Below are 26,519 nucleotides of genomic sequence, written 5' to 3'. Positions count from 1 at the left end.
TCTCCCCTCTCTTTTCCCCCCACAAAATAAAACTCTCCACTGAGCGCTGTCTGCATGGTGTCTCTCACCCGCTGTGGGACACCTTGGCTCCACCCGCCAAATCCTCTCACAACACCACCTGCTATGATGTAGATGAGTGTCAATTATGTGGAGTGAAAGAAGGTAGAAAAAATGAGTGCATACTACATGAATCCCTTTTTATAACCTTATAGACAGTCCAGCCTAATGGCCGGGATCGGTGGTTTTCTGGAGGCAGAGGGAAAGATAAGGAGGGGAACTGGAAGATGGCACGAAGAAGCATTAGAGGATGATGGATGGGTCTACTATATTAATTACGGTTTTCTCATGTCTACACATATGTCAGCATTTGTCAAACTGCATACTTCAAGGATAATTTATTGTATGCCTATAGTATCTCAACAAAAAGTGTGAAGAAAAAGGAAAGTTCTCATTTTGTCACAATCGAAGTCAGCGTGGTTACAGCTGGACCGCAGTTCTCTACTTTCACATCTGTTTTTACCTCACCTTGGACCTAACTTTTAATTCTGTGGGTCAACTCCTTGGGGCCTTTGTGGACTCTAGTTTATTTCTTTCTTTTTATTTCTATCTTAGTCAGTGTTCTCTGCTGCAAAGAGACACTGTGGTGATTTGAATGAAAATGGCCCCCATAGACTCATATGGAGCAGCATTATTGGAGATGTGGCCTGGTTAGAGTAGATGTGGTCTTGTTGAAGGAAATGTGTCTCTGGGAGCGGGCTTTGAGGTTTCAGATGCTCAAGCCAGGCCCAGTGACTTTCTCTGCCTGTTGCCTGCGAATCTGGATGTAGAACTGTCAGCTACTCTCCAGCACCATGTCTACCTGCATGCCACCATGCTTCCTGCCCTGATGATGATGGACTAAACCTCTGAACTGTAAGCCAGCCCCCAGTGAAATATTTTCCTTTATAAAAGTTGCCGTGGCCACAGTGTCTCTTCACAGCAACAGAAACCCTGACTAAGACAGACACCATGACCATGGCAACTCATATAAAAGAAAGCATTTTATGAGGCCTTACTTACAGTTTCAGAGGTTTAGTCCATTCTCATCATGGTGGGAAGCATGGTGGCACGCAGGCAGACATGGTGCTGGAGAGGTAGCTGAGAGTTCTACATTTGGATCTACAGGCAGCAGGAAGGGAGAGTGAGACCCTGGGCCTGGCTTGGGCTTTTGCAACCCCAAAGTCCACCCTCTGTGACACTTCCTCCAACAAGGCCACACCTTCTAATCCCTCTCAAGTAGTGCCATTTCCTGATGACCAAGCATTCAATTTTATGAGTCTAGGGGGGGCATTCTCATTCAAACCACCACAATTTCCCTTTTTTTCTCCCCTGAGACAGGGTCTCATGTACTCCAGAGTGGCCTTGAACTCTCATGTAACTAAGCCTAGCCTTGAACTTCCACTGCTTTCTACCACTACCTTCTGATCGTTGGGGCTGCAGGCCTCACTGCCCGTGGTGGTTTGAATGAGAATGGCTCCACAGGTTCATATATTTGAATTCCTAGACCCTGGATCATAGAACTTGTTTTGGGAAGAATTAGAAGATTTTTGTCACTTGGGATGTTTTTTGTGGTTTCAAAACCCCATGCCAGGCCCAGGCTGTCCATCTTTCTGTCTGTCTCTCTATCTCTTTCTCTCTTCCTCTCTTCCTTTCTCCCTCTTTCCCTCTCTCTTGCCTCCAACTGTGAATCAGGATGCAAGCTTTTAGCTACTGCTCCAGCACCAAACTTGCTTCTGAAACTGCAAGCAAGCAGCTTTCTTTTGTAAGCAAGAGCTGTCTTGGTCATGGTGTCTCTTTGCAGCAATAGAAAAGTAACTATGACGCTGTCATCCCCTAAATCTCATTTTTTATACTTTATTTATTTTATTTTATATGTATGAGTGTTCTATCTGCATCTATGACTTTATGACAGAAGAGTATCAGAACCCACTACCGATGGCTGTGAGCCACTTTGTGGTTGCTGGGAATCGAACTCAGGACCTGTGGAAGAGCAGCCATGCTCTTAACCGCTGAGCCATCTCTCCAGCCCCCAAATCTCATTTTTTAAAGTGTTTCTCATGTTCTTACCCTTCAAACCTGAAGTCAAACATCCAGCCTCCCTCTGCAATCACAGGTACTGCTTTATCAGGCTGTGTTTCCTTCTTGGTGCTCCACACTCACCTGACTGATTTACTTCTCTTATTTGTCTGTCTGGTCCCTGGGTGCTGCAACCTCATCAAGGCTTCTCTGTATCGTTTTCTGGTGTTTTGCCAGAGCATGAGATACATGGCCTATAGTTGGTGCTCAATAAAAATGCTATTGAATCAATGGAGGAATAGTCAGCATCTATGGTAATTGAGAAGGAGGCAGAGCTGGGTCCATCCTTGACTCTCTTTGAAGGAGAGGGACAGGTTCCACTGCCAGTGTGGACACTGGTTCATATCAGTAACTGTTACTAACTGGCTATGGAGTAGTCCACCTGCTAAGGAGACCATTTTCCACTCAGACCATCCTCATCTGGGGATTCAATTGTTCCTGGGCCTGTGTGACTGGCACCTTTGGGTCCAAGCAGTGGTCTCGGCTTCCAGCACTGAAGAAGGAGTACAAAGTGCTTGCCTTTAGCTCTTAGCTTTGGGGATGAGGAACAGACAGTGAGTACAAATGTAAGAGGAGGGATTTCAGACAGTGACGAGTATGCTAGGGAAAGGGCCTTACCTTTCAGAGACCTGTGCTAGCAACTGAGGATGGAGGCATTAGGGGAGACATTTGGCTGTCATTAGGAAAGAATGTTTCATAGAGACTGGTCTGGACAGGGCCCCAAGTATGGACTTGGCCTGTTAGGGGCGAGGGAGGATGCTGGTGAGAGAGCTGGGAGAGCGAAGTCTGAGGCAGACTTCTTCCCCAGGACACTTCCAGTTGCTGGGCTGAGACTTGAAGGGAGCTGAGCATGGTGAGGCTACCTACCATGGCTGTGGTGGTTACCATGAGTGGGAGAGGACTGGCTAGTCCTGGGCATTGGCGGAAGTCAGGCCTGACAAAACATCTGGGGAATATGGTCAGGAATGCACTAAAGTTTGGCCTCAGGTGGGAATGATTCACCTGATATCAAAGAGAGGCGTGTGTGTGTGTGTGTGTGTGTGTGTGTGTGTGTGTGTGTGTGTGTGTGTGTGTGTGTGTGTGTTGTTTTCTCAGAATTTTGGAGCTTGAGATGCACCTTAGGTGTCTACATGGTGGTGTCCTGGGGACAGTTGAATGCCAGAGTTGGAGTTGTGGGGAAGTTGAGGGGTTGCCACTGTGGTTGCTCGAATGCAATTACTAGGGGAAGAAAATTTCTCAGAAGCGAGAAAAGACTCATGGCAAAGGCAAAGCACCCGTGACCCTGAGGCGGGAGACTGGGAGGCACTCTAGTGAGCCAGAGGGGCAACCGGTGTCATGAACCTCCTGGCCGGAGGCGGCAGCAGCGGGCGGCGGAGCCGGTACAATGTAGCAGCGACAACGGAGTACAGTGTAGCCAGCCGGTCCGGTACAATGTAGCGGCAGCCAGGTAAGCGGCGGAGCGGCCTCCGCAGGCGACCCGTGGGTCTGGTGGGGAAGCAGGCGAGGGTACAGATCTCGGCACGCAATCGCCATTGGCCGGACTCCGGGATCCGGTTTCTGTCGCGCGCACCCAGGGCGCAGAACTGGCAGAGGCCTCAAGCAAGACGTCCAGCTCCCGGCTGCCGCCTGCTGGCTCTCCGCTGTGCGCAAGGCCTTGGTGACCTCATTGGTCCCCGCATTACGTGGGGCAGAGCTTAGCATGCACAGATGGGGACCCCCGCCCCTCCAGCCCCCCGGGTGGCAGTCAGAGGCTGTGTATGGGACTTCCGACATAAAGACCACAGGGCTGTCCGCCCTCTTGCCATGTTGGGCTTTTTTGAGCCTTCGGTTTCACAGTTCATGAAGTAAGTGAGGAGTGTCATACAGACCTGCCCCAGTGAGGACAGGAGCATCCTCAGAATGAATTCATATTGTAGTGGGTAGAAGTGTGAGCCGCGCTTCTGGGGTGGCTTCGCTGCTCCTGCTTGGGTAGTTGAGAATGGTTAACACTGGCCCTGATTAGCCTGTATTTCCCGTCCATCCCTGCTACAGATAGGATGTACCTTGTACCTTCTCAGGCCCTCCTGTGGCCCTTGGACTAGCACTTTTTGGTGACTGAACCCACAGTAATACATGGGAGGCAGGCTCTTGATATCAGAAACACGTTCTGAACTCCCACCTAGTACCTCTGATGCGTCCACAGTCCCTCCATCTTTACTCAGAGAGGGCTCTGCAGGGGCTTGATAGAATGGAGTTTTGTTTTGTTTTCCCCTTTCTTGAATCTTTTTTCTTGAGACCAGCGGTGAATTCTGGGTGCAGACCTCTGTGAGGTGGGTGGGGAAACAGGAGATGGTGTCATACTCAAAGCCCGCTGTTGCTTCCAGCAGCCTGTGCTGGGATGTTGTCTGTTTGTTCCCAGTTGTCAGGGCAGTATGATTCTCCAAACTGGTTCCAGACAAACTAGGCTGACAGGTCAAATGGCTCCGTTGCTTAATTCATCCCCTGCTTTTGTTCCAGATCAGGTGGTGGCAGTGCCACTCAGGAGATGGCTAAGGGAACCATTTTCTTGGAAAGGCAGCCCAGAGGAGAGTTGCTGGCAAGTATTCTTGCCAAGGTCTTTGGACCCCTCTGACTATGTTCTAAAACATCAGGAGATTTCCAGGGAAGGCTTCTGGGAGTGGCTCCTGCACCCTTTGAGATTGGGCTGGTCACCATAGGATGTCAGTGGCTGCTGAGCAGCTTCTGGTGTCACCAAACTACACAGTCATCCTTCCCTTCTATCTCAGACTACTCTCTTGACTTCCAGGCAAGAGAATAGTATAAAACAAATTTCATTTATTATTATTATTATTAATTATTTTGGTTTTTCAAGACAGGGCTTCTCTGTGTAACAGCTCTAGCTGTCCTGGAACTCACTTTGTAGACGAGGCTGCCTGCCTCTGCCTCCAGAGTGCTGGAATTAAAGGCATGCACCACTGCTGCCCAGCTTGGACCTTTTTATTAATGAATTTAATCATTACAACAATCCTGATACTAGACCCCATGGATATTGTCTCGTGGTTATGGAAATGAAACCAGCCTGTGTGTGAACTCTTAGGCAGAAGTTTTAATTGTAAAGGAGAGAGTTTGAGAGAAAGGGAAGAGCTGGTTTTGAGAAGTTCATGCTGCCAACAGAGAAAAATGAAGGCATTTTATTGTTTTTGTTTGTTGGGGAGCGTAGAAGGTTTATTAGTCCTGAGACTTCCTTCTTTTTTATTTTTTTTTAATTAATTTTTTTTTTTAATGGTTTTTCGAGACAGGGTTTCTCTGTGTAGCTTTGCGCCTTTCCTGGAACTCACTTGGTAGCCCAGGCTGGCCTCGAACTCACAGAGGTCCACCTGGCTCTGCCTCCCGAGTGCTGGGATTAAAGGTGTGCGCCACCACCGCCCGGCTCCTTCTTTTTTAAACAGGGCCTCACCATGTTTCTCTGGCTGGCCTGCAACTTGTTATGTAGTATAGGTTGGCCTTGAACTCACAGAGCTCCATCTGCCTCCACTTCTTAAGAATATAATTTTATGCCGAGGCGGGTGGTGGCGCACGCCTTTAATCCCAGCACTCGGGAGGCAGAGCCAGGCGGATCTCTGTGAGTTCGAGGCCAGCCTGGTCTACAGAGCGAGTTCCAGGACAGCCAGGGCTACACAGAGAAACCCTGTCTTGAAAAAACAAAAAACAAAAAACAACAAAAGAAAGGTTGCCTCCCTAGTGCTGGAATTAAAGGCTTGTGCCACCACCGCCTGGAGTCTTTCTCATTGTTGAAGGGAATTTTCCCATGTAAGATAGAGATAGAGATAGATGGCTAGTTTGTTCTTGGAGACAGCCTGTCATTATTCTGTGCCTGGTGGAATTTTGCAATAAGAGCATGGGCAATGGGCACATCCATAGAGTCTAACAAGAGGGGGAGGGACTGGGTGAATAACAGGCTTTATAGATTAAGGGTACGAGAGTCTGTGTCGTGCCCCCCTCCCCCCGTGGTTATCCCTGTTACTGTTTAACCCTGCGTGGTACTATTACAATTCCTCTTTTGAGACATGAGAAATTGGGAGCAGAGAAAGACTGTGTGGCTGGCGGAGCTCGCACTCAGGTTGAGGTTGTTCGTTTTGTCAACATGAGGTGACTGGAGTGGTCTATTAGAGTGTATTTTGCCTGCAAGAACCAACTCTCCCTTCCAATAGCAGTAGAGTAAACAAGTTTGTTTCTGCCTTACGTGACTGAAACCTAGTGGTGAGCAGCTCTAGGCTCGGTGGGATTGCTTTCGATCTTGTTGCTTGGCAGTCCTCATTTGTGGCTTCTGTCATAGCTCAAGGTGGTTCTGACAGCTTCCCCCCATGACATCTGCATTCCAGACAGAGGAGGAAGGGCGGAAGAAGGATTCTGAGAAGTCCCGAGTGATCTTTCTGCTCCCGTTCTATTGATCGGAACAGTCATATTACCATGCCTAGGTGCAGGGAAGGCTGGGCAATTGTGCGGCAATGATGATTCCTCACTCAGGATGAAAGGGTGAGTGAACACGGGCATAGTTTAATCTCTCCTGCACTCTGGCTAGTCCTTAGAATGCTTGGGAGGTGCTGGTCAGGGACCCCCAACTATAGTGCGCTGTGTGGCTTACCCAAAGTCATCAGCCCAGGGCACCTGCATCCCCTTAGGCAGTGGTTCTCAACTTTCCTGATACACTGGCTCTTTAATCCAGTTCCTCCTGTTGTGATAACCCCCAACCAGAAAATCATTTTCGTTGCTACTTCATAACTGCAATTTTGCTGCTGCTATGAATCATAATGTAAATATCTGCTATGCGACCCCTGTGAAAGGGTCATTCAACCCAACCCCAGACGGGGACGAGACCCACACGTTGAGAACCACTGCCTTGTACCTTCTCTTAGCAGCTACTAGTTCTCACCAGACTATGGCCTTCTCCCTGAACAGAGGCAAAGCCAGCAGGATGTGCTCTAGAGAGGGCCCCTGCAGGTGTCGAGAGGAGCCATGGGTACAGGTTGCCACTCCACAGAGTGAGGACTGAGCAGGGTCAGCCGCTCTGGACTTAGTGCCCCTATTTTTCTTTTCCGTGAAGGAGCGGGGAGGGAGTCACAGGTCGTCTTCTTTCTTTTTTCATTTTTGTTTTGTTTTGTTTTGTTTTTCGAGACAGGGTTTCTCTGTGTAGCTTTGGTGCCTGTCCTAGAACTCACTCTGTAGCCCAGGCTGACCTTGAACTCACAGAAATCCGCCTGGCTTTGCCTCCCGAGTGCTGGGATTAAAGGCATGCGCCACCACCGGCCGGCCATTTTTGTCTTTTTTCACGACAAGGTTCCTCTGTGTACCCTGGCTATCCTGGCACTCACTTTGTAGACCAGGCTAGCCCGAACTCACAGAGATCCGCCTGCCTCTGCCTCCCAAGCCCTGGGATCAAAGGCGTGCACCACCACACCTGTTTTGCTAAGTGTCTACGAACTAGTTTCACCAACCAGTGCCCCGCCTCTGGGTGAGGAAACAGAGGCAGAGAGAAGCTATGGAATGTGGCCCAACTAGATAAGTGGAGAACTGCATTCCAACCGCTTCTGTTTCATTCAGATACAGCCCTTCCCTTTTTGCCAGGGGCCACCAGCTTTGTATTCCCAATGTGGGCTGAGCTCTAGGGAGGGGAAAGAGTGCCTAGTGATCTTGATGCTAAACACTTCCTGCTACATGGGATCCCAGGGCAGGATGCTATAGGAATAACTCAGACCATGTGGTTCTGAAGCAGGACTGGAATGCAGGCTCAAGAGGTACTAGCCCATACTAGAACCTAGATGCATTGTTGGGGCCAGGGAAGAGTGCCTAGGTTCCCCTGCCAGGAGCAGGACAAGGATGGGCCTTGGATTTGGCCCCACCGGTGAACAGGGATGGTATTTTTGGGAGCTCTGCTTTATATAGAACACCCCGAGTAAGGGGACAGGAAGGAAGATCCAGTTCCAAGAGGTGTGTCTTGTAAGAACAGGCTAGCAGCAGGGGCCTGGCTGGCCTGGGGCCAAGTGGGAAATTGGCCATTTGAGGCCCATTAAAGAGCCAGTAGCCCCAGGGCTAGAGCCCTAGGGCATCTGGGGCCAAAGGAGCTCCTGCACAGGAGCAGGCACCCTGGAATAAGCCTGTACCCCTGGGCTAGCCCTCATCACTGGGGGTTCTTCTGAGACAACACTGCCTGTGGAGCCTGGTTAGAGGTAGCTGAGGTGGCCTGTGGGGAGAAGGATGCCTTTGTGGAGTTGCCCTGCACTATCTCCCAGCCTCTGGGAAGTGAAAGAGACCGGGGACTGGAGAAAAGGGATGAGCCATGATGAGCTTGGGACTTGGCCACTCATCTCAGCCTTGCTGGGCCTTGCAGGTGGGATGCTATGGAATATGATGAGAAGCTGGCTCGGTTCCGGCAGGCCCACCTCAACCCTTTCAACAAGCCGCTTGGACCAAGACAACATGAACAGGAGCCCAGTGAGAAGTCCCAAGAAGTCACTTCTGAAGGTGAGCACTGCAGGGTGAGGGCTGTACAGACGGACACCTTACACCAGCCTCACCACTCTGTCTGCCTGTGGCCCTTCCCGTGGGGTGGGCATAGTCACTTTCCACCTGACCAGAATGAACGCTCTAGAGGGCAGGGATCTGAGTCTGGAGAATCACTCACTGTTGAGTCCCAGGGCCTCACACGTATGTGCTTAGTGAACACTTGGAGAAAACTCAGAGCCAGGTTCTAGGGAGAAGAGTCGAGTGAATGAAATATCTGTGGATAGACCTCCGCCTTCTTGGGATCAGAAAGGGAGGAGGGCAGTCATTTTGGATAAGATAATTAGAGTCTTGGGACCAGAGTGGTTGTTTGGGTGGCCTGAAGTTCACACAGGACTTCATGAATTGTGTGATGTAGACAGTGAGTGGTTTTTCTTCAGTCACACAGGAAGCATCTGCCTTAGAAATTGGGACAGTTTTTGTTTATTTGGAGACTGGGTCTCTATACAGCCAAGGTTGGTCTGAAACTGAAACTAGTGATTCTATTTCAGCTTCCCAAAGGCTGGCATTGCAGGCATGTGTGGCCACACCCAGTTTGGGATGTTTCTATAATGCTACCTGTGGACCTCCCTGGGCACTGCCAGTATTGGTTCACAAGTTTTTGTTGTTGTTATTGCTGTTGTTTTGGCAAAGCACAAGAGTCAGACCTCCTACAAGGGGATCAGGACCTGGAACCTTTCACTTGTAACTTTGATTAGTGCTTTCTGGTTTTCACAGCGAGACAGTCACTTACAAATGCCAACCGGACAGAAGCAGACAGCTGAGTGGTGTCTAGCTTTCCCCGGTACCCCCTTTCTGTGGGCTCCCCAACACCTCTGGTTTGATTCTGTCCACCCCAGCTACCTCCCTGGGGAATGAGGAGAAAGAGCAGCAGGCAGACCTTTGCCACCGTTCATGCATGTTTTCTTACTCCAGAGACTCTGCCTGAGCTGCCCACTGGGGAGCCTGAGTTCCACTACTCTGAGCGCGTGATGGATCTTGGCCTGTCTGAAGACCACTTTTCCCGCCCTGTGGTAAGGTTTGGAGTCTAGACCCTTACGTAGGTGTTATCCACATCACAGCACTTTCAGGTGGCTAGCGGTTCAGACACTCTCATGAGCTGGTGCAGCTTCCTTTCTAGCTAGCCACTACTGTTGGGTTCAGTGGCTCCCAAGTCAGCCAAGTCTCCTGGGTTTCGAATCTGAAACATACATGGTACCTGACCCTCATCTTCAAAGTCTGAGGGTCTAGAGACAGCTTGGGGAAGGGAGGTGGAGCTCCTCTTTCATTCATTCATTCATTCATTCATCCATTTATGTATGTATGTATGTATGTATGTATGTATGTATGTATGTATGTATGTTAATTTTTATTTGAGACAGAGTCACACTGTATTACTCTGGCTGGCCTGGAATTCACTATGTAGACCAGGCTGGCCTTGAACTTAAAGAGATCTGCCTGCCTCTGCCTCCTGAGTGCTGGGATTAAAGGTGTGTGCCACTACGCTTAGCTTGTGTATGTATATAATTTTTATGTGTGTGTCTGTACACTAGAGATTAGACTCAGAGCCTCAGGAATGATCAGGAATACAACTGAGCTGTATCCCCAGCCTCAAACCCCTCTTTTAAAAAAGATTTACTTATTTTTATTTTGTGTGTTTATGTGAGTGGCTGCATGTATGTATGTACACCACATGTGTGCCTGTGGGGCCAGAAGAGGGTATTTATCCCTTGGAACTGGAATTATAGGCATCTGAGAACCACTTTGTGGGTACTAGGAACTGATTTAATATCTCTGCAAGAGGAACAAGTGCTTTTTTTTTTTTTTTTTTAGGTTTTTTAAGACAGCATTTCTCTGTGTAGCCCTATCCTGGAACTTGCTCTGTAGACCAGGCTGGCCTCGAACTCACAGAGATCCACCTGCTTCTGCCTCCCAAGTGCTGGGACTAAAGGTGTGTGCTGTACCACCCAGGTAGGAGCAAGTGCTCTTAACTACTGAGCTGTCACTCCAGCCCTCATTTTTTAACTTTTCATTTTGAAATTAATTCTTCCTAAGTTTCTACGGCTAGCCTGAAACTTGCTTTGTAGCCCAGGCAGGTCTTGAATTTTTTAATGCCTCAGACTCTCAACTAGTTAGATTACATGCCCATGCCATCAGGCCCAGGGTGTTTTCTATTTTTTATAACATGTCTCACACTTCTTCTTAGCCTCAAAATGAGCTCCAATGAGGAAGGAAGGGCACCACTACCTTTCTGCCTGGGTGTTTTGAAAGCCCGTCTTGTGGAAGGAGGAGCGTGTCTCTTGAGGGCAGAGTCAGCTGACCCCCCCCCCCCCCCCCCCACACACACACACACACACGCACATGCTCTGAGGTCTGAACCTGGAAGCAGAGCATTCTAGGTCTGGAGCCTTAGCTAGGCTCTGAGCTTCTGGGTCAGTATATGAGATAGCACTCGGAAGTACTGAGTCTGGGGTGAGTACACCTTCAGGCTGCTTCACTAGCTTCTTAGCCTTTAGGCCAGAGACCTCTTCCTCATTTTCTCAGCTTTCTTTTTAGAAATAAAACAGCATGGCTAAAAGGGCTACTGGATTTGGATTTCTAAAGAGGAAGTGTGTGTGTGTGTGTGTGTGTGTGTGTGTGTAATGTTGGGGGCCTCTGGCGTGTTAGATAAGCACTCTACTACTGACTAACACTCCCAGCTCTTAGACGTCATCCCCACCCCCATGAGACAGGGTTTCTCTCTACATAACTTTGGCTGTTCTGGAACTGGCTCTGTAGACCAGCCTGGCCTAGAACTCAGAAATCCACCTGCTTCTGCCTCCCGAGTGCTGGATTAAAGGCCTGTGCCACCACGGCCTGGTATTTTTAAAAACATTTTCTTTATTGTGTGTTTGGTATATGTGTCTGTACATGAGTACATGATATTTACTTGTTTGTTTGGTTGGTTGGTTGAGATAGGGTCTCGCTATGTAGCCCTGGCTGGCCTGGAATTCGCTAAGTAGATCAGACCGGCTTCTAATTCACAGAGATCCACCTGCCTCTGCCTCACCTGCTCCACCTTGTTTATTTATTTTGAGACAGAGTCTCACTGAACCTGGAGCTCACTTATTCAGCCAGCCCAGCTGACCAAGGAACACCGGGGATCATCTGTTTCCATTTCCCCAGCACTAGGATTAGAGACTTGTTCTGCCTTACGAAGCATTTTATCTGTGTGCTGGGGTCCCCACTCAGGTCCTCATACTTGAATGGCAAGCACCTCACTGATTGTCCTCTTCCCAGCCCCTTGTTTTGTCTTTAGGACAGGTTCTCAAGTAGTCCAGGTTGGCCTCAAACTTGTTATGTAATTGCTATGTAACTGAAGATGAATTTAACCTTTTTTTTTTTTTCTTTTCCCTGTTTTTGAGACAAGTCTCTAGCCCTGTCTGTCCTCCAATTTGTTATGTTTAACCCCCGATCTTCCTGCCTCCACCTCCTGTTTGGATACAGACCAAGGGAGGTCAAGGGAGGTTTATTTGGTGCTGGGGACCGAACCCAGGACCTCGTGTATGCTAGGCAAGCACTTCATCAACCGAGCCAGCTGTGGAAGTTGTCTTTTGGAAAGTCTCCCGAATTAAGTGTTTAGAGGCCTGTGGGTAGATCGTCCCAGCTAGGAGTAGGGAGCACGAGTGGATTCTTAAGTGTTGCTAACTCTCCTGGGCCTTGAGCAAGTCTTCATCTGGGTGAAGGAGCTGAGGTCTGCTATGTGCCTACATACTCATGAAGACAGGCCTACCTTCCATGGGGAGGGACTTCCAGGTAGTCATCTGACTGTGGCCTTCCAACCTGGGTAGGGTCTTTTCCTAGCCTCCGATGTCCAGCAGCTGCGGCAGGCCATTGAAGAGTGCAAGCAGGTGATTCTGGAGCTGCCAGAGCAGTCAGAGAAACAGAAGGATGCTGTGGTGAGGCTCATTCACCTCCGGCTGAAGCTCCAGGAGCTGAAGGTGGGTGTGGACCTGCTCTGCCACAGACGTGCCTGGAGCATGGCTGGAACCGTGGGAGGCAGGAGGACAGGGTGCCCTTGGCTCCTTCCAGGGGGTGGGGCGAGAAAAGCAGGGTGAAAGTGTAGGCTAGTCACTTCCCTGGTAGGACAGCCCCTCTTGATTTGGAGGGACAGAAAGCCAATCCTAAGGTGCTTAGAGCAAAGGGAAGAAAGATTGTTTGGTTAACCATTTGCGGGGAGGGCAGCTCCTAACAACGTCAGGAATCCTGTACTCTTTTGATCTACCTTGTGTTGCATCGGCCTTCAGGTAGGCGCTCGGAGGTGGCAGGGATGACCTCAGCAACTGAAACCTGTCTTTCCACAAGTTTACCTTTCTCAGTGTGGCCAGGAGGTCAATGGTGACTGATTAGCCAGGCCTGGCTCACAAGCTTAGGGACATTCACAGCAATTGATGAGACTTGGATTATGTATATGCTTATTCTGGAAACATCACAGCCATTGGTGAGTTTTGTGACCACCCACTGAAGCAAGTGTGTTGACAGCTCTTTGAGTTGTGTGACCCAGGAGGAGTGACAACCTGAAGGTGTCAGCAGGAGGTGACGACAGTGTATCATAGAATCCACCCCAGGTTTTAGTCCCAAGCCTGTGTTTTTTTGGCTTGGTGGTCTGTTGTATCCCTTGTACTGACTCTGAAACTCTGGGAGTTTGAAGTGGAATATTCGTTAGGGAATAGGTAAGGATAGATATGGTAGCAAGCATATGCCAGGAACAGTGGTTGTTTTCCTCATGAAAGAAAGCCACTCACTTGGTCCAGGCAGCAGCCAGAAATATTAGAGCCCTAGGTCGTCCTTTCTGTTACTCTGCCAGATCCTGAAGGGAGTCTGAGGTCACCCTACCACAGCAAACAGAAGGGCCGAGGCAACCTCCCTCCTGCTTACAGGCCCTCGGGACTGTACAGACCTGGATGCAAAGAGGCTGGGGAAAGCTGGGTGTGTTCTTGAGGGCTGGTACCCAGCTACAGCTGTGCTGCTAAGGAGAGAGGGGCAAGATGCATTTGGGCAGAAACTCAGCATCTCTGCTGCAGGCAGTTCCAGGAAGGCATTTGCTGACCTTCTGGAGCAAAGGGAAGGAGCAGCTACAGCTTCGCTCACCTATGACTGTTCCCCTTCAGGATCCCAATGAGGAGGAACCCAACATCCGGGTTCTCCTAGAGCATCGCTTCTACAAGGAGAAGAGCAAGAGTGTCAAGCAAACCTGTGATAAGTGCAACACCATCATCTGGGGCCTCATCCAGACCTGGTACACCTGTACAGGTAGACCAAGACCAGGACCCACTCCTGTAGACCCACTCTTATAGATGCTCTGCTCCCAGACGTGGGCCACGTTCGAGTGACTTGTCCAGGGTGTACAGATGACCACGCATTGCCGTGTGCTGGAGAGGAGAGGAGCAGAGGAGACCAGCGTGCCTGCCTTCACTGGCCGTGATTCTAGATCCGAGCTGTTTAGTATAGTGCTGATGAGTCACAGAAGGTTTTTGAAATTAAAATTCACCTGAGTTGAATATGTAGATTAGTTTTATTATCTACTTTGCAAATGCTCGGTAGCCACATGAGGCTGGTGGTTTCCATATTGGATAGTGCAGAGAGAGTGTTGCAGAATGATGGTACTGTTCTGTATGAGAAGCCGGATTAGGAAACAGCATGCTATGTCAGACAGTGCTAGGAAGGAAAACTGAAAGGGGATAATATTTATAGGGGGTGCAGCGGGTACTATTTTTGGTAAACTGAAAAGACTCATATGACAGTTTAAGCAAGCACTTGGAGGTCAGGGTGCAAGCCAGGAGTATTATCTAAGGAGGAAGGATGTGGTATGGGGGAGTCTTATATGCAAAGGCCCTGTGGTTGATGTGTGTCTATTACCTGTGAGGATGAGTACCATGTCTAAGGGGAAAGTGTAGTAGAGGTACCATCAGAGGAGACCAAGGACATTTCTGTATGTGCAGTAAGGACTATACATGGGTGCTGAATACTTACACTCTGGTTGCTAAGTTGAGCTGGAAGGAAGAGAGGGTCATCTCTGATGAAGGTTGAGTGTTGTGTGAGGAGTGAGTGAGGTCAGTGCTGGCTGCAGAAATAAGTGAGGAGTCAGGATGACTCATGCTGTAGTCTCAACCCCAGAAGGATAGAGTCGCTGAAACCTGAGATAGATGGAGAAGACAGTTGAGATGTAAGAGAGGAAACTTCATTGGAAAGCTTGGGTTTGATGGATGCTAATGGCAGGTTGACTCTAGATGTGTGAGTCATGGTGAAGAGACAAAGCTCGGCATCCAGAGACATGAGGATCTTTGAGATGCTGAGCTACTCAGTAGTGCAAGGAGAAAGTCTTGAGTTGATGTGGTCACTGGAGGGGCACTGATGGAGTATGTGTGTGGAGCAGTCCAGCTGAAGGTCATCCTAGGCTGTGGCGATCCACACCACAACTTTTGAGAGATATGGGTATTTTCCCACTGCAGGGTGTTATTACCGCTGTCACAGCAAGTGCCTGAACCTCATCTCCAAACCCTGTGTCAGCTCCAAGGTTAGTCACCAGGCTGAGTATGAGCTGAACATCTGCCCTGAGACTGGGCTGGACAGCCAGGACTACCGATGTGCTGAGTGCCGGGCTCCCATCTCTCTGCGTGAGTGAACGATGGGGTCCTCTTCCAAGTTGGGGGAGAACAGTGGCAGAGCTGATCCAGGAAGGGCACCTGGCTGCTGTGTGAAAAAGATGTACTATAACAGCTGAGTGAGGGCCTGGGGCCAGCACAGTCCGTGTGCCTTGTTTTGGGGATGTCACTAAGCGAAGTTATTGCCATTCCTTGAGTCCCCATGGGAATAGTCAGTTTCTGGCTGTTTCCTGACTTGTCCGAGTCTCTCCAGGGCTGATCTCTGATCTCTGACGATAGTGCCTTTGTGTTCCCACTGTCACAGAGAGCCCACAAAGGCAAGGGCTAGGGGAAAACAAATGATGCTGCACTGGGGATGTGCCTGCTTAGCATATATAAGGCTCTCGGTTTCATCCCAAGTGTGCAGAAGAAAGGAAAATGAAAACATTCTCGAGATGGAAATATTAACTACTATGAACTTGTGGGGTCCCTTCAGGGGTTCTTTCTGTCTTCCTACTCTGTTGTCTCATTTTGCCGAGACACTGGGAAGGCCAAGGGCCTCCTGGATGAGAATGGGTAAGTCAAGTCTGGGGGGCGGTACAGGGGACCTCTAACTTGGCTCACACTTTACTGCAGCCTTGGTGAGGGAGGATAGACCACATGGTGTGAGTCCTTGGGCAGGGAAGGCAGACCGTAATCCCTCATAGCTGTCTGACCTCGGAACAACCCGGGCCCCGCAGGAGGTGTGCCTAGCGAGGCCCGGCAGTGCGACTACACTGGCCAGTACTACTGCAGCCACTGCCACTGGAATGACCTGGCTGTGATCCCCGCTCGAGTGGTGCACAACTGGGACTTTGAGCCACGCAAGGTTGGTGCGGGAGATACGGTGCTTGTGGGGGTGGGGAGGGAGAGCAGGGCGAAGGTGGGCATGGCCCCACCAGTCCTCGCTCTGCAAGCTGGTCACTCAGCTACCCTGCAGGTGTCCCGCTGCAGCATGCGCTACCTGGCATTGATGGTGTCTCGGCCAGTGCTCCGGCTCCGGGAGATTAACCCTCTGCTGTTTAACTACGTGGAAGAGCTGGTGGAGATCCGGGTGAGGCTGGGCCCTGCTTAGGGTTGGGATGGACTTGTCTCCCCATGGGAGGCTCTGGGCAGAGGAGGTGGGCTATTTCACAGGCTCCTTGCTATCTCTTGGATCAAAATGTTAAAACCAGCTGGGCAGCGGTGGCGCACGCCTTTAATCTCAGCACTAAGGAGGCAGAGGCAGGTTCTAGGCCAGCCTGGTCTACAGAGTGAGATCCAGGATAGGCACCAAAACTACACAGAGAAACCCTGTCTCAAAAAACAAAACAAAAAGTTACAACCATAAACACAATGTTAAATTCTCTAATAATCTCATTGAAAAAGCAGAACCTAGGGTGGTGGCTCATCCTGTGATGTTAGCATTAGGGGCCTGGGTAGGAGGATCACTAGTGTGAGGTCAGCCTGAGATAGATAGTCAGAAAGTGTGTGTGTGTGTGTGTGTGTGTGTGTGTGTGTGTGTGAGAGAGAGAGAGAGAGAGAGAGAGAGAGAGAGAGAGAGAGAGAGAGAGAGAAGGGAGGAGAGGGAGAGAGAGAAGGTGAAATACAATTTTAATTCTATCCATCTGTCAATCAACTGTCTACCTATTTACCTACCTGGCTGGGGATGTAATTCAGATGAATGAAACTCAGATGCAGGAAGCACTGGGTTCAGTTCCCAGCATTGCATAAATCTGCATGGTAGCACATGTAGCTCAGGCTGACCTTGAATTTGATGTATAGCTGAGGCTGGTCTTGAACTCTGATCCTCCTGTCTCTACCTCCCAAGTGTGGGTATACAGCAGGTTTGTGCTTCTACACCTATCTAGTAGTATATTTTCTTCAGCCCAATAGAATCAAAATATTATTATGATACATAATCAACATACAAAATTGTCAAGCTATTTTATTCTCTTTTTATGTGTACTATAACTTTGAATTCTAGAGTGTACCCTATACTTAGAGCAATCCAAGTGAATACTAGACGTTTTCAGCAGCTCTCTATGGCTTTTGGCCACTTGTAGCCGGAAGAGTCGGGGCTGAGGTCAGAAGGTGCTGTAGTTCAGGCCGGGCTTGATGATGTCCTGGGCGAGTCAGTAGAAAGGACTTAGATTCCATGTTTGAGGGGGGGGGGGGGGTCTGAGTCGGAGCAAGGTGAGTGGTCAAGGCCAAGGCACTGATGAGCAGTATGGGATCAGCCTAGGATTTCGGCCCACTGTGTTGGATATGACTTAGTGCTGACCTGAGGCGGTGGGATGGGCCCACTGCTTGTCTCTGGGACTGAGCTAAGTGACATGAATGGGAGCTCTCAAGAGGCATGTTTAATGAACCTCAAGATCCTATGTAGCTCAGAAACTGTGATTTGCATTTGAGGTTGGATAGACCATTCAAATGTAGGACCATCTGGTGGAATTTGAGGGCACCTTCCCCAGTCCCTGCTGACCTTGCTGTCACCCACAGTATGAGGAGAAGCCACCCTGTGCGCATGGCCCCTGTAAAGCCAATACAAAACCAGCCCCTTAGCCTCACAGAAACAGTACCACCAGTGTGCCGTGGCTGAGGTGTCCACCTGTTGTCTGTGTCTGCAGAAGCTGCGCCAAGACATCCTGCTCATGAAGCCATACTTCATCACCTGCAAGGAGGCCATGGAGGCACGCTTGCTGCTGCAGGTCAGACTGCTAGAGGGACAGGTCTCAGAGAGCCGGGGTGATCGGATGCTTCCTGCTCAGATTCTTCAGATAACGCAGTAGCCAGATAGGTTATGCTTCTAGCAGCCTTCCAAACTTTTTATTCTGGGAATGTCATCTAAAACAAACTATCAAATATTCTACACATAACTGTTCTCTGATCTGTTTGGGAAACTAGGATAAGCCATCATCGTGTTTAGCTTTTATGGAGGTGACCTTGACCTTAGCCTCCTCGGGCAGGTTGAACAAAACCGAAGTTTTAAGACTCACCCACTGCTTTGCTCAATAAATAATCTCAGAGACTGTTCTGAATTATGGGAATAGTGAGCAAGACAGGCCCTTGGAGAGTGGCCGATGGGTCCGGAAGGCAAGGGAAATAGGCAGTCTGTCGGAGTGCGAGCACTGTGCATAGAAGCAAGCAGGGCAAGGGGTAGGAAGAACTGGAAGGTGCTAAACAGAGACCAGGAGCAGGAAGAGGCGTGGATGGCAGGGGAAAGCTGTTGTGAAGGGTGAGGAGCCCTGAACAGCCGTCGTGGCTGGAGGGGCATTTTAGGTGTGTGCAATGGGGCATATAGATCAGGAAATGTTGCCCTGGCCATATCTGCCCTTTGGCTTCTCCAGGCTCTTGGGGTCCCTATACAGATAACCTATGAACTTGTGGTTTCCTCAAGAACCCTGGGTCCTGACAACAGGAGTGGCCATAGGTGGGGAATGGGGGACCCTTTCTCTGCATTTGGGGTAAGACCTGCTGGGTCTTGGCAGCTCCAGGACCGACAGCATTTTGTGGAGAACGATGAGATGTACTCTATCCAGGACCTCTTGGAGGTGCACATGGGCCGCCTCAGCTGCTCGCTCACTGAGATCCACACGCTCTTTGCCAAGCACATCAAGCTGGACTGTGAGGTGAGTTTCCTCATCCCCTCTGTGATCATGGCCCTGTCTAGAGGAGACTCTTAGCTGTTCTGTCCACCAGCCCTCAGGGTCAGGATTGCCCAGTGTATTCCTGGCCTGAGTTGGCATTACTTGCCAGTCATTAATACTGATTCCCTTTCCAACAGCGGTGCCAAGCCAAGGGGTTCGTGTGTGAACTCTGCAAAGAAGGTGACGTGCTGTTCCCATTTGACAGCCATACCTCTGTGTGCACCGACTGTTCAGCTGTCTTCCACAGGTGAGTGTGGCTGTAGCTCACTCTCAGGCTAGGTATTGAGGCTGCTCCCTGCCTTCTAAGCAGAATGCCTTCCCTTGTCCCTGGCTGCAGCTGGTCCTGTGAAGCCTGTTGCCCAGGAGAGAGGAGGTAGACATTTGGGCTTTTGCTGTCTGGTGTTCAGAGCCCTTTGCTGGAGTTAGGCCCTGATGTGTCCGTCCAAATTAAAAGTTCCATTAAGGGGCTAGGAATGTAGCCTAGCATGCATGAAACCTTGGGTTTGATTTCTCGTGCAGACTAGAGCTGGGCATGGTAGTACACGTCTGTCATCTTAGCCCGAAGAGAAAAGTTTAAAAACCAAAATAACAAAGGAGTCTGCTGAGTGAGCCCTATCATACTTTGACACACAGTTTGGGAACCAGGGGTAGAAGCTGCCTTAGCGTTAATAAATGATGGAGATGGCCGAGTAAGTCAGAGCTCAGAGGGCTGACTAGATGGCTCAGTAGGTAAAGGAGCTTGCTGCCAAGCCTCGTTACTTGAGTTTGATCCCTGAAACCCACACGGTGGCAAGAGAGCCACCTCCTGCAAGTTGTTCCTGTCTTCCACAAGTGTATCATGACATGTGTGTGCCTACCTTCACATGTACAGGTACACAGACAACAAATAAAAAAAGCCTGGAGCCTGGGGATGATTGCTGGCAGCCTGACTCTCCAGTGGAGGCTAGCACCTATGTACCAGGCTTTGTGGTAAATCATACTTGGGTGCAGATTCTGCTTCTGCCCTAGGGCTGTGAGCATCTCTGAGCTTGATTGCCTGTTCGTAGGAAGATACTGAGAGCTAGCCCGGGATGTAAAATTTTCTGTGCAGAACCCAGCCTATCTTTCTAACCTCAGGGACTGCTATTATGACAACTCAACCACGTGCCCCAAGTGTGCCCGGCTCAACTTGAGGAAGCAGTCACTGTTCCAGGAACCTGGTCTGGATGTGGATGTCTAGAACATTGGAGGAGACAGCAGGCACCATATCCTCCCCTCTGGCTGTCAACCTGCTGGCATTGCCAGCCAGGTGTTCATTCTCCTCTGGAGACCCCGAGTGCATTCTCTGGGCCTCTTCATCTCTTTGGGGCCAGAAGGAAGTGACTGGTAGTCACAAGGACTCTCATTCCCCAGGTGCTTGCTGAGACTTGGGAGTTCTATGCCTGGCTGTTTATTGGGTGTGCTGCTAAAAGGGGTCAGAATGCTGCTCATGCCCCACTGTAGGACTCCTTAGGCAGGGGAGCCTGGGTGTGACTCCCCAGGAAAGTGGGGAGTCATTCTACTATGGCACAGAGCCCTCCAGTCCTTTACAACCAATCCTTCTGGGCCTTAGAGAGGGCCCTGCTCCTGTCTACACTACCCTGACAACTGGTCAGAAACTCCAGAGGCCTGTCCAGGGAGACCAGAGGAAGCCTTCTGACTGAGTTTTATCTTTGCTGTAGATAATTTAGGTTCTACTTAGAGGCTTCTGTCCCTCTTAGCACCTTGTCTCCTTAGGGCTCCAGGTTTTCTCGGACTGGGGCTGTTCACAATGGTGTCCCACGGACTGTCTCAGCATCCTGAGAGTCCTCCTTCTCCTTAGTCTGTCAGTCCTGTGTGTTTCCCTGCCCTGTTTGTACAATAGGGAGGGAGGGGTCTGTGGAGCTTTCTTGGCAGATACACCTGCCAAGCCTGCCGTAGCCTAGTCCACTTCATCCTGGTGCTCTGAGCTGGGCAGCGGGACTCATCCCAAGGAAGATATCGCAGTCTCCAGTTACATAGGTGGGACTGTGTCCCGGGAACAGGTTCAAGGTCAGGTTAGCTGGTCAGTTGTTGTTGGCCAGTGTGGCATTTGGGGGACCAAATTTTCCCACAGAAGTCTGTCCTGTTGCTGCAGAGCTCTGCTTAAAGATGATCAGTTACTGAGTTTTGATTTAGAAGCCTGAGGCCAAGAGCTAGGAATATTTGCTTGAGAGAGACCCAAGCAGTAGCTCTGTGGCCCATGCAGGAAAGTCTAGGCTTTGAAGGTAGGCATGACCTACAGCTTTCCAGTGAGGCACATTCCACCTCCATGCACACACCCCATAAATCTTAGGGTTGAAGGTGTGTAGCGTCAAGGGGCTCTCAGAATCTGCCTTCTGTCTTTCCTAGGAAGCAGGAATCGTTTGCACCTGCCCCTTTACTCCCTGCCTGTGAATTGCCTTTGACACACACAGGTGGTGGGCAGAGGCCAAGGAGTGTCACAACTTGGATTTCCCTCACCTTTAATGAGGCATAAGAAGGGACGCCTCAACGAGCAGGATGAAGCTTAGCTTGCTGGCCTGTCTGAGGGGTGGCTGGACGTACTGCCACCTCTTTCTTGCTCCTCTGTACCATCAGGTAGCTTTACTTTTGCTATCTTTTCTGTTTCAATTTTCCCATCTGGGAAATAGGGAAAGTGGAGTTGACCTGCCTCAGGGTGGAAGAATAAGGGTTCCTTTGCTTGTGATGTGGGTCAGCAGCAGGTCCCTGTCCTGCTTCCTCTTTGGTGTTAAAGAGGGTCTTAAAACCAAATGCCATTTTCCCACACGCCCGAATCTTTGTGTTTCTTACCATTGTATCACATTTCTGTCCTGTGCTATTGGCCCTTCCTGAACCTCCTGTGTAATCAGCATCACATGTTCCCAGCTATAAATCATAGTGTCTAAAGAAATGTTACTAGTCTGGTGTTGGTTGAACAAAGTGTGGGGCCCCCTCTTACAATACACTCCAAACCTCCTTCCTCAATACCTCTTCTCTACCTTCGACTTCAGGATGATGTAGATTTTCGTGGGTCCCTCTGTGAGTCTACAGTTTGGCAAGAAGAGTCTAGCAGGCCAAGTGGCGGCAGTAGTGATGCATGCCTTTAATCCCAGCACTTAGGAGGCAGAGGCAGGCAGATCTCTGTGAGTTCAAGGACAGCCTGGTCTACAGAGAGAGTTCCAGGACAGCCAGGGCTACATAGAGAAACCCTGTCTTGAGAAAACAAAACAAAAAAAGGGAAAAAAATCCAAAATAATAATAACAATAATAATTAATAATAAAAATAATAATCTAGCCAGGAGCAAAAGCCCATTTGCATGGCTAATACTTATGGAAGAGTACACCCAGTGATATCCAGCATGGAACCAGGGAGGCCCTGTCATGACCATGCCATTTTCTCAGTCTCATTAAATATGGGATGTCTGGACTGGTGTATTATGAATCTTGGATAAAGCAGAGTTCAGACATACAAGCCAATTACAGATTTAGGGAAACATCTTGGCCTTCCCTATTTTGTGGGTTTCAGTATGATATTTGAGGATAAATAATATTTAGGGGTTCATTGGGAGAAACATTTATAATGGTGTCAGACAAGGCCTGAGCCTTTTCTGACAATGTGTAGAGAAATTTCCCAATTTTTCTTGGTCTTCATTTGGGTGAGATGGGATGCTCACACATGGGGTTTAGGTTCCAGGAATTTCACCTATTTTACCATTTCTCATGTACTTGGCATGCAAGGAATGCTCTGTAATAGGAACTTTGTTTCTCTGAAGTCCTCGATTGTCTTGTTTACTTAAGTATGAGACCATCTGATTGTATAATCATGACACACTCAGCAAGAGCTCTACTTGAGCTCCTGGAAACATCACTCATCTCTGTAAGCCAGATGCAGGAAAAGTGCCATGATTGCAGTTCAAGGCCATGACCTTTGCCCTTGAATAATGTTTTCAATGCACTGGCTTCAGAGGAACTACAAACACTCTTTCAGTATGCCCCAGCATGGTGGTGTACCCCCAAAGTCTGAACACTTGAAAGAAGGGAATATCCAGAGTCAGAGGTCAGCTTGGGACATAGAGTGGGATAATGTTTTATGATTTTCCCCAAATAAGACACCCTCAAACAATTCAATCTTCATAGGCTAAATTGCTGTTACCCTATGCCAGAGAGAAGCCCACACACCCACAGAAGACTCTGGGTTGAGATGCCTCCAACCACAGGTCGGGGACTGTAGCTGCACTTTGGATGTCCTCCACCTAGGAATGTACAGCTCCCTTTCAGGTTTCAAGTGTTAGTTTTCTTTTGATGCTTTTTTTTTTTTTTTTTTTTTTTTTTTTTTGGTTTTTCGAGACAGGGTTTCTCTGTGTAGCTTTGCACCTTTCCTGGAACTCGCTTTGGAGACCAGGCTGGCCTCGAACTCACAGAGATCCGCCTGGCTCTGCCTCCCGAGTGCTGGGATTAAAGGCGTGCGCCACCACCGCCTGGCGATGCTTTTATTTTAAAGTAGGCAAAACTTCCTATTTGGCCATTTTCTGGATTCCCTAAATGTTAACATTTTGCCCTGTTCATTTTATTTTCATTTTCTGCATGTACACTTGTGAGCATGTTTGTGCATGTGTGTATGTGTGTGTGTAATCATTTGTTATTACTTTTTAGATATTGCCCTTTCTAAATTCACATTTATATTCCTCTAGAATATTTTTTTTGGGAGGCTGGAGAATTGGCTTAGTAGTTAAGAGCACTGGTTGCTCTTGCAGAGGACCTGGGTTCATTCCTAGCACCCACATGGCAACTCACAACCATATGTAACTCTAGTCCCATAGGATCTTATGCCCTCTTTTGACTTTGTAGGCACCAGCCACGAATGTGGTACACATTCGTGTATATATACATGTAGGCAAAATACTCGTACACATAAAATAAAATAGATAAATTTAAAAAAAAATTTTTTTTTCAGCCAGGCATCATGGTGCACACCTTATTCCCAGCACTTGGGAGTCAGAGGCAGGTGGATCTCTAAATTCAAGGCCAGCCTGGTCTACAAGTTCCAGGACAGCCAGGACCACACAGAGAAACTCTATCTCTAAAAACAAACAAACAAAACAAAACAAACAAAACCCCAATAAATAAGGAAGTAAGTAAGTAAATAAATAAATAGTATTTCATGTCTTTAATTCACCTATTAAAGTTAAGATTTTATTCACAGGACTGGGTGTGGTGGTGCACACACCTTTAATCCCAGCACTCAGGAAGCAGAGGCAGGTGGATCTCTGTGAGTTTGAGGTCAGCTTGGTCTACATAGAGAGTTCCAGGCCAGTCAGGGCTATGTAGAGAGACCCTGCATCAAAAAAACAAAAAACAGCAAAGCAGAAAGATCAGTTCACACTGGAGTGCAGCTAAACTGGAAAAGAGCATGTCTAGCATGCATGAAGCCTTGGGCTTGATCTCTAGCATAAACTGGGCATGGTGGCACAGGACTGTAATCCAATACTCTCTGGAGGTAGAGGGAGGAATACCAGGAGTTCACAATGACCTTTGACTGCATAAATATGTCTGAGGGCAGCTTAGACTATATGAGACTCTGTCAAAACAGAAACCAACTCAGGATGCAGAGGCAGGGGGACCTCTGAGTTTGAGGCCAGCCTGGTCTACAGAGTGAGTTCCAGGACAGCCAGAGCTCCACACAGAAACCCTGTTTCAAAAAATAAAAAAAAACAAGGCCAGGTGGTAGTGGTGCATGTCTTTAATCCCTGCACTTGGAAGGCAGAAGCAGGTGGATCTCTGAGTTCAAGAAACCAACTCAGGATGCAGAGCCAGGCAGATCTCTAAGTTTGAGGCCAGCCTGGTCTACAGAGCAAGATCCAGGACAGGCACCAAAACCACCAGAGAAGCCCTGTCTCAAAAAACAAAAAAAATGCCAGGAGGTGGTTGGTGAATGCCTTTAATCCCAGCACTGGGGAGGCAGAGGCAGGTAGATCTCTGAGTTCGAGGCCAGCCTGGGCTACCAAGTGAGTTCCAGGAAAGGCACAAAGCTACACAGAGAAACCCTGTCTCAAAAAACCAAAAATAAATAAATAAACAAACAAAAAACCCCAAACAAAACAAAATACAACCCAAGTTGCCTTTGCTCCTGCAAGGTCAAATATTTGAATGTTTGACAAGTTGGTGGAACTGTTTGGGAAAGATTAGGAGATGTGGCCTTGTTGTGGAAGATGTGTCACTAGGAGTGAGCTTTGCGGTTTAATCAGGCCCAGTTTCTCTCTGCCTCCTGCCTGGGCATCAGGATATAGGCTCTCACCTACTGCTCAGCACCAGGCCTGCCTGCCTGCCTCCACACTCCCGGCCATGGTGGTCATGGACTCACCCTCTGAAACTGTGAGCAAGCCCCCAGTTAAATGCCCTGGTCATGGTGTTTTATCACAGCAATAGAACAATAGCCAAGACACCTGGCTAAGGTGGCGTACTAGTTACTTTTTCATTGCTGTGCCAATACTTGATAGAGCAGCTTTAGCTGGGCATGGTGGCACACACCTTTAATCTCACCACTTGGGAGGCAGAAGCAGGTGGATCTCTGAGTTCAAGGCTAGCATGGTGTACAGAGTGACTTCCAGGACAGCCAAGACTCCACAGAGAAACCCTGTCTTTTTTTTAAAAAAAAAAAAAACTTAAAAGAAGGCAAGATTTAGGCTCATGGTTTCTTGAGTCCACGTCCTTGACTCCACTGATTCTGGGCATATGATAAGGGAAAACACTGTGGTGGGAGAATGTGTACGAGGCTGTGTATTCCATGGCAGAGAGCCAGGACCACATGCCTTCAAAAAGCATGCCATCAATGACCTACTTCCTTCTGCTAGACTCCGGTTCCTAAAGTTTCCACCACTTTCAGAAACAGCATCACTACCTGAGGACTGAGTGTTTAACACATGAACTTGTGGGGACTTTGCATATTCAAACCCTCACAGGTGTGTGCCAGCTTTCCCCATTAATTACTGTTTATGTCTTTGTCAATAGTATCAAATGTGGAGATATTTTGAGACTATGGAATTATCTATCCAGTTCCTGTTGTAACTTCCATCAATTCTAGCATCCACTAAATTATTGCTTAACTTGGAGTATAATAATTGTGAAATGGTGATTGATTATATCTGCGTATATGAGTGAGGTTTTAGTATAGAGGTATCCAACCTTCTGACTTCTCTGGGCCACACTGGATGAAGAACTGCATTGAATCACATATTAAATATACAAATACTAGTGAAGTGTGGAGCCCTGTTTGGAAAGTCTTAAAATCAATGAGCAGGCCGGGCGGTGGTGGCGCATGCCTTTAATCCCAGTACTCAGGAGGCAGAGGCAGGAGGATCTTTGTGAGTTCGAGGCCAGCCTGGTCTCCAAAGCCAGTTCCAGAAAAGGCACAAAGCTACACAGAGAAACACTGTCTTGAAAGAAAAAAAAAAAATCAATGAGCAGGTCCCAAGTTTGTGATCACTGATAAATGAATGTATCTAAGTAATATAACTTTATTGGTTAAAAAACAAATTTTTTAATAATAAATGTAAGGGGGGGCTGGTAAGATAGCAGC

The 26,519-nt window shown here is 48.7% G+C and overlaps 1 protein-coding gene across 1 annotated transcript; it reads left to right on the top strand.

The window, feature by feature from the left end:
* The first annotated feature begins 3,451 nt into the window (after window positions 1-3,451).
* Window positions 3,452-25,585, top strand: Def8 (differentially expressed in FDCP 8 homolog). The gene is made up of 13 exons (XM_052727598.1): window positions 3,452-3,562; window positions 6,477-6,630; window positions 8,483-8,616; window positions 9,571-9,668; window positions 12,465-12,614; window positions 13,785-13,926; window positions 15,126-15,290; window positions 15,998-16,125; window positions 16,237-16,350; window positions 17,906-17,986; window positions 18,767-18,907; window positions 19,063-19,172; window positions 20,042-25,585. The coding sequence occupies exons 2-13, from the start codon at window positions 6,623-6,625 to the stop codon at window positions 20,142-20,144; spliced, it is 1,374 nt and encodes a 457-aa protein (XP_052583558.1). The 5' UTR covers window positions 3,452-3,562; window positions 6,477-6,622; the 3' UTR covers window positions 20,145-25,585.
* Window positions 25,586-26,519: the final 934 nt, after the last annotated feature.

This window comes from Peromyscus californicus, unplaced genomic scaffold (genome assembly GCF_007827085.1).
Source record: "Peromyscus californicus insignis strain IS unplaced genomic scaffold, ASM782708v3 Scaffold_8__1_contigs__length_139910024, whole genome shotgun sequence".
Classification (NCBI taxonomy): Eukaryota; Metazoa; Chordata; class Mammalia; order Rodentia; family Cricetidae; genus Peromyscus; species Peromyscus californicus.
The sequence above is the reverse complement of the archived record's forward strand: the minus strand, read 5'-3'. Positions and strand labels throughout refer to the sequence as shown.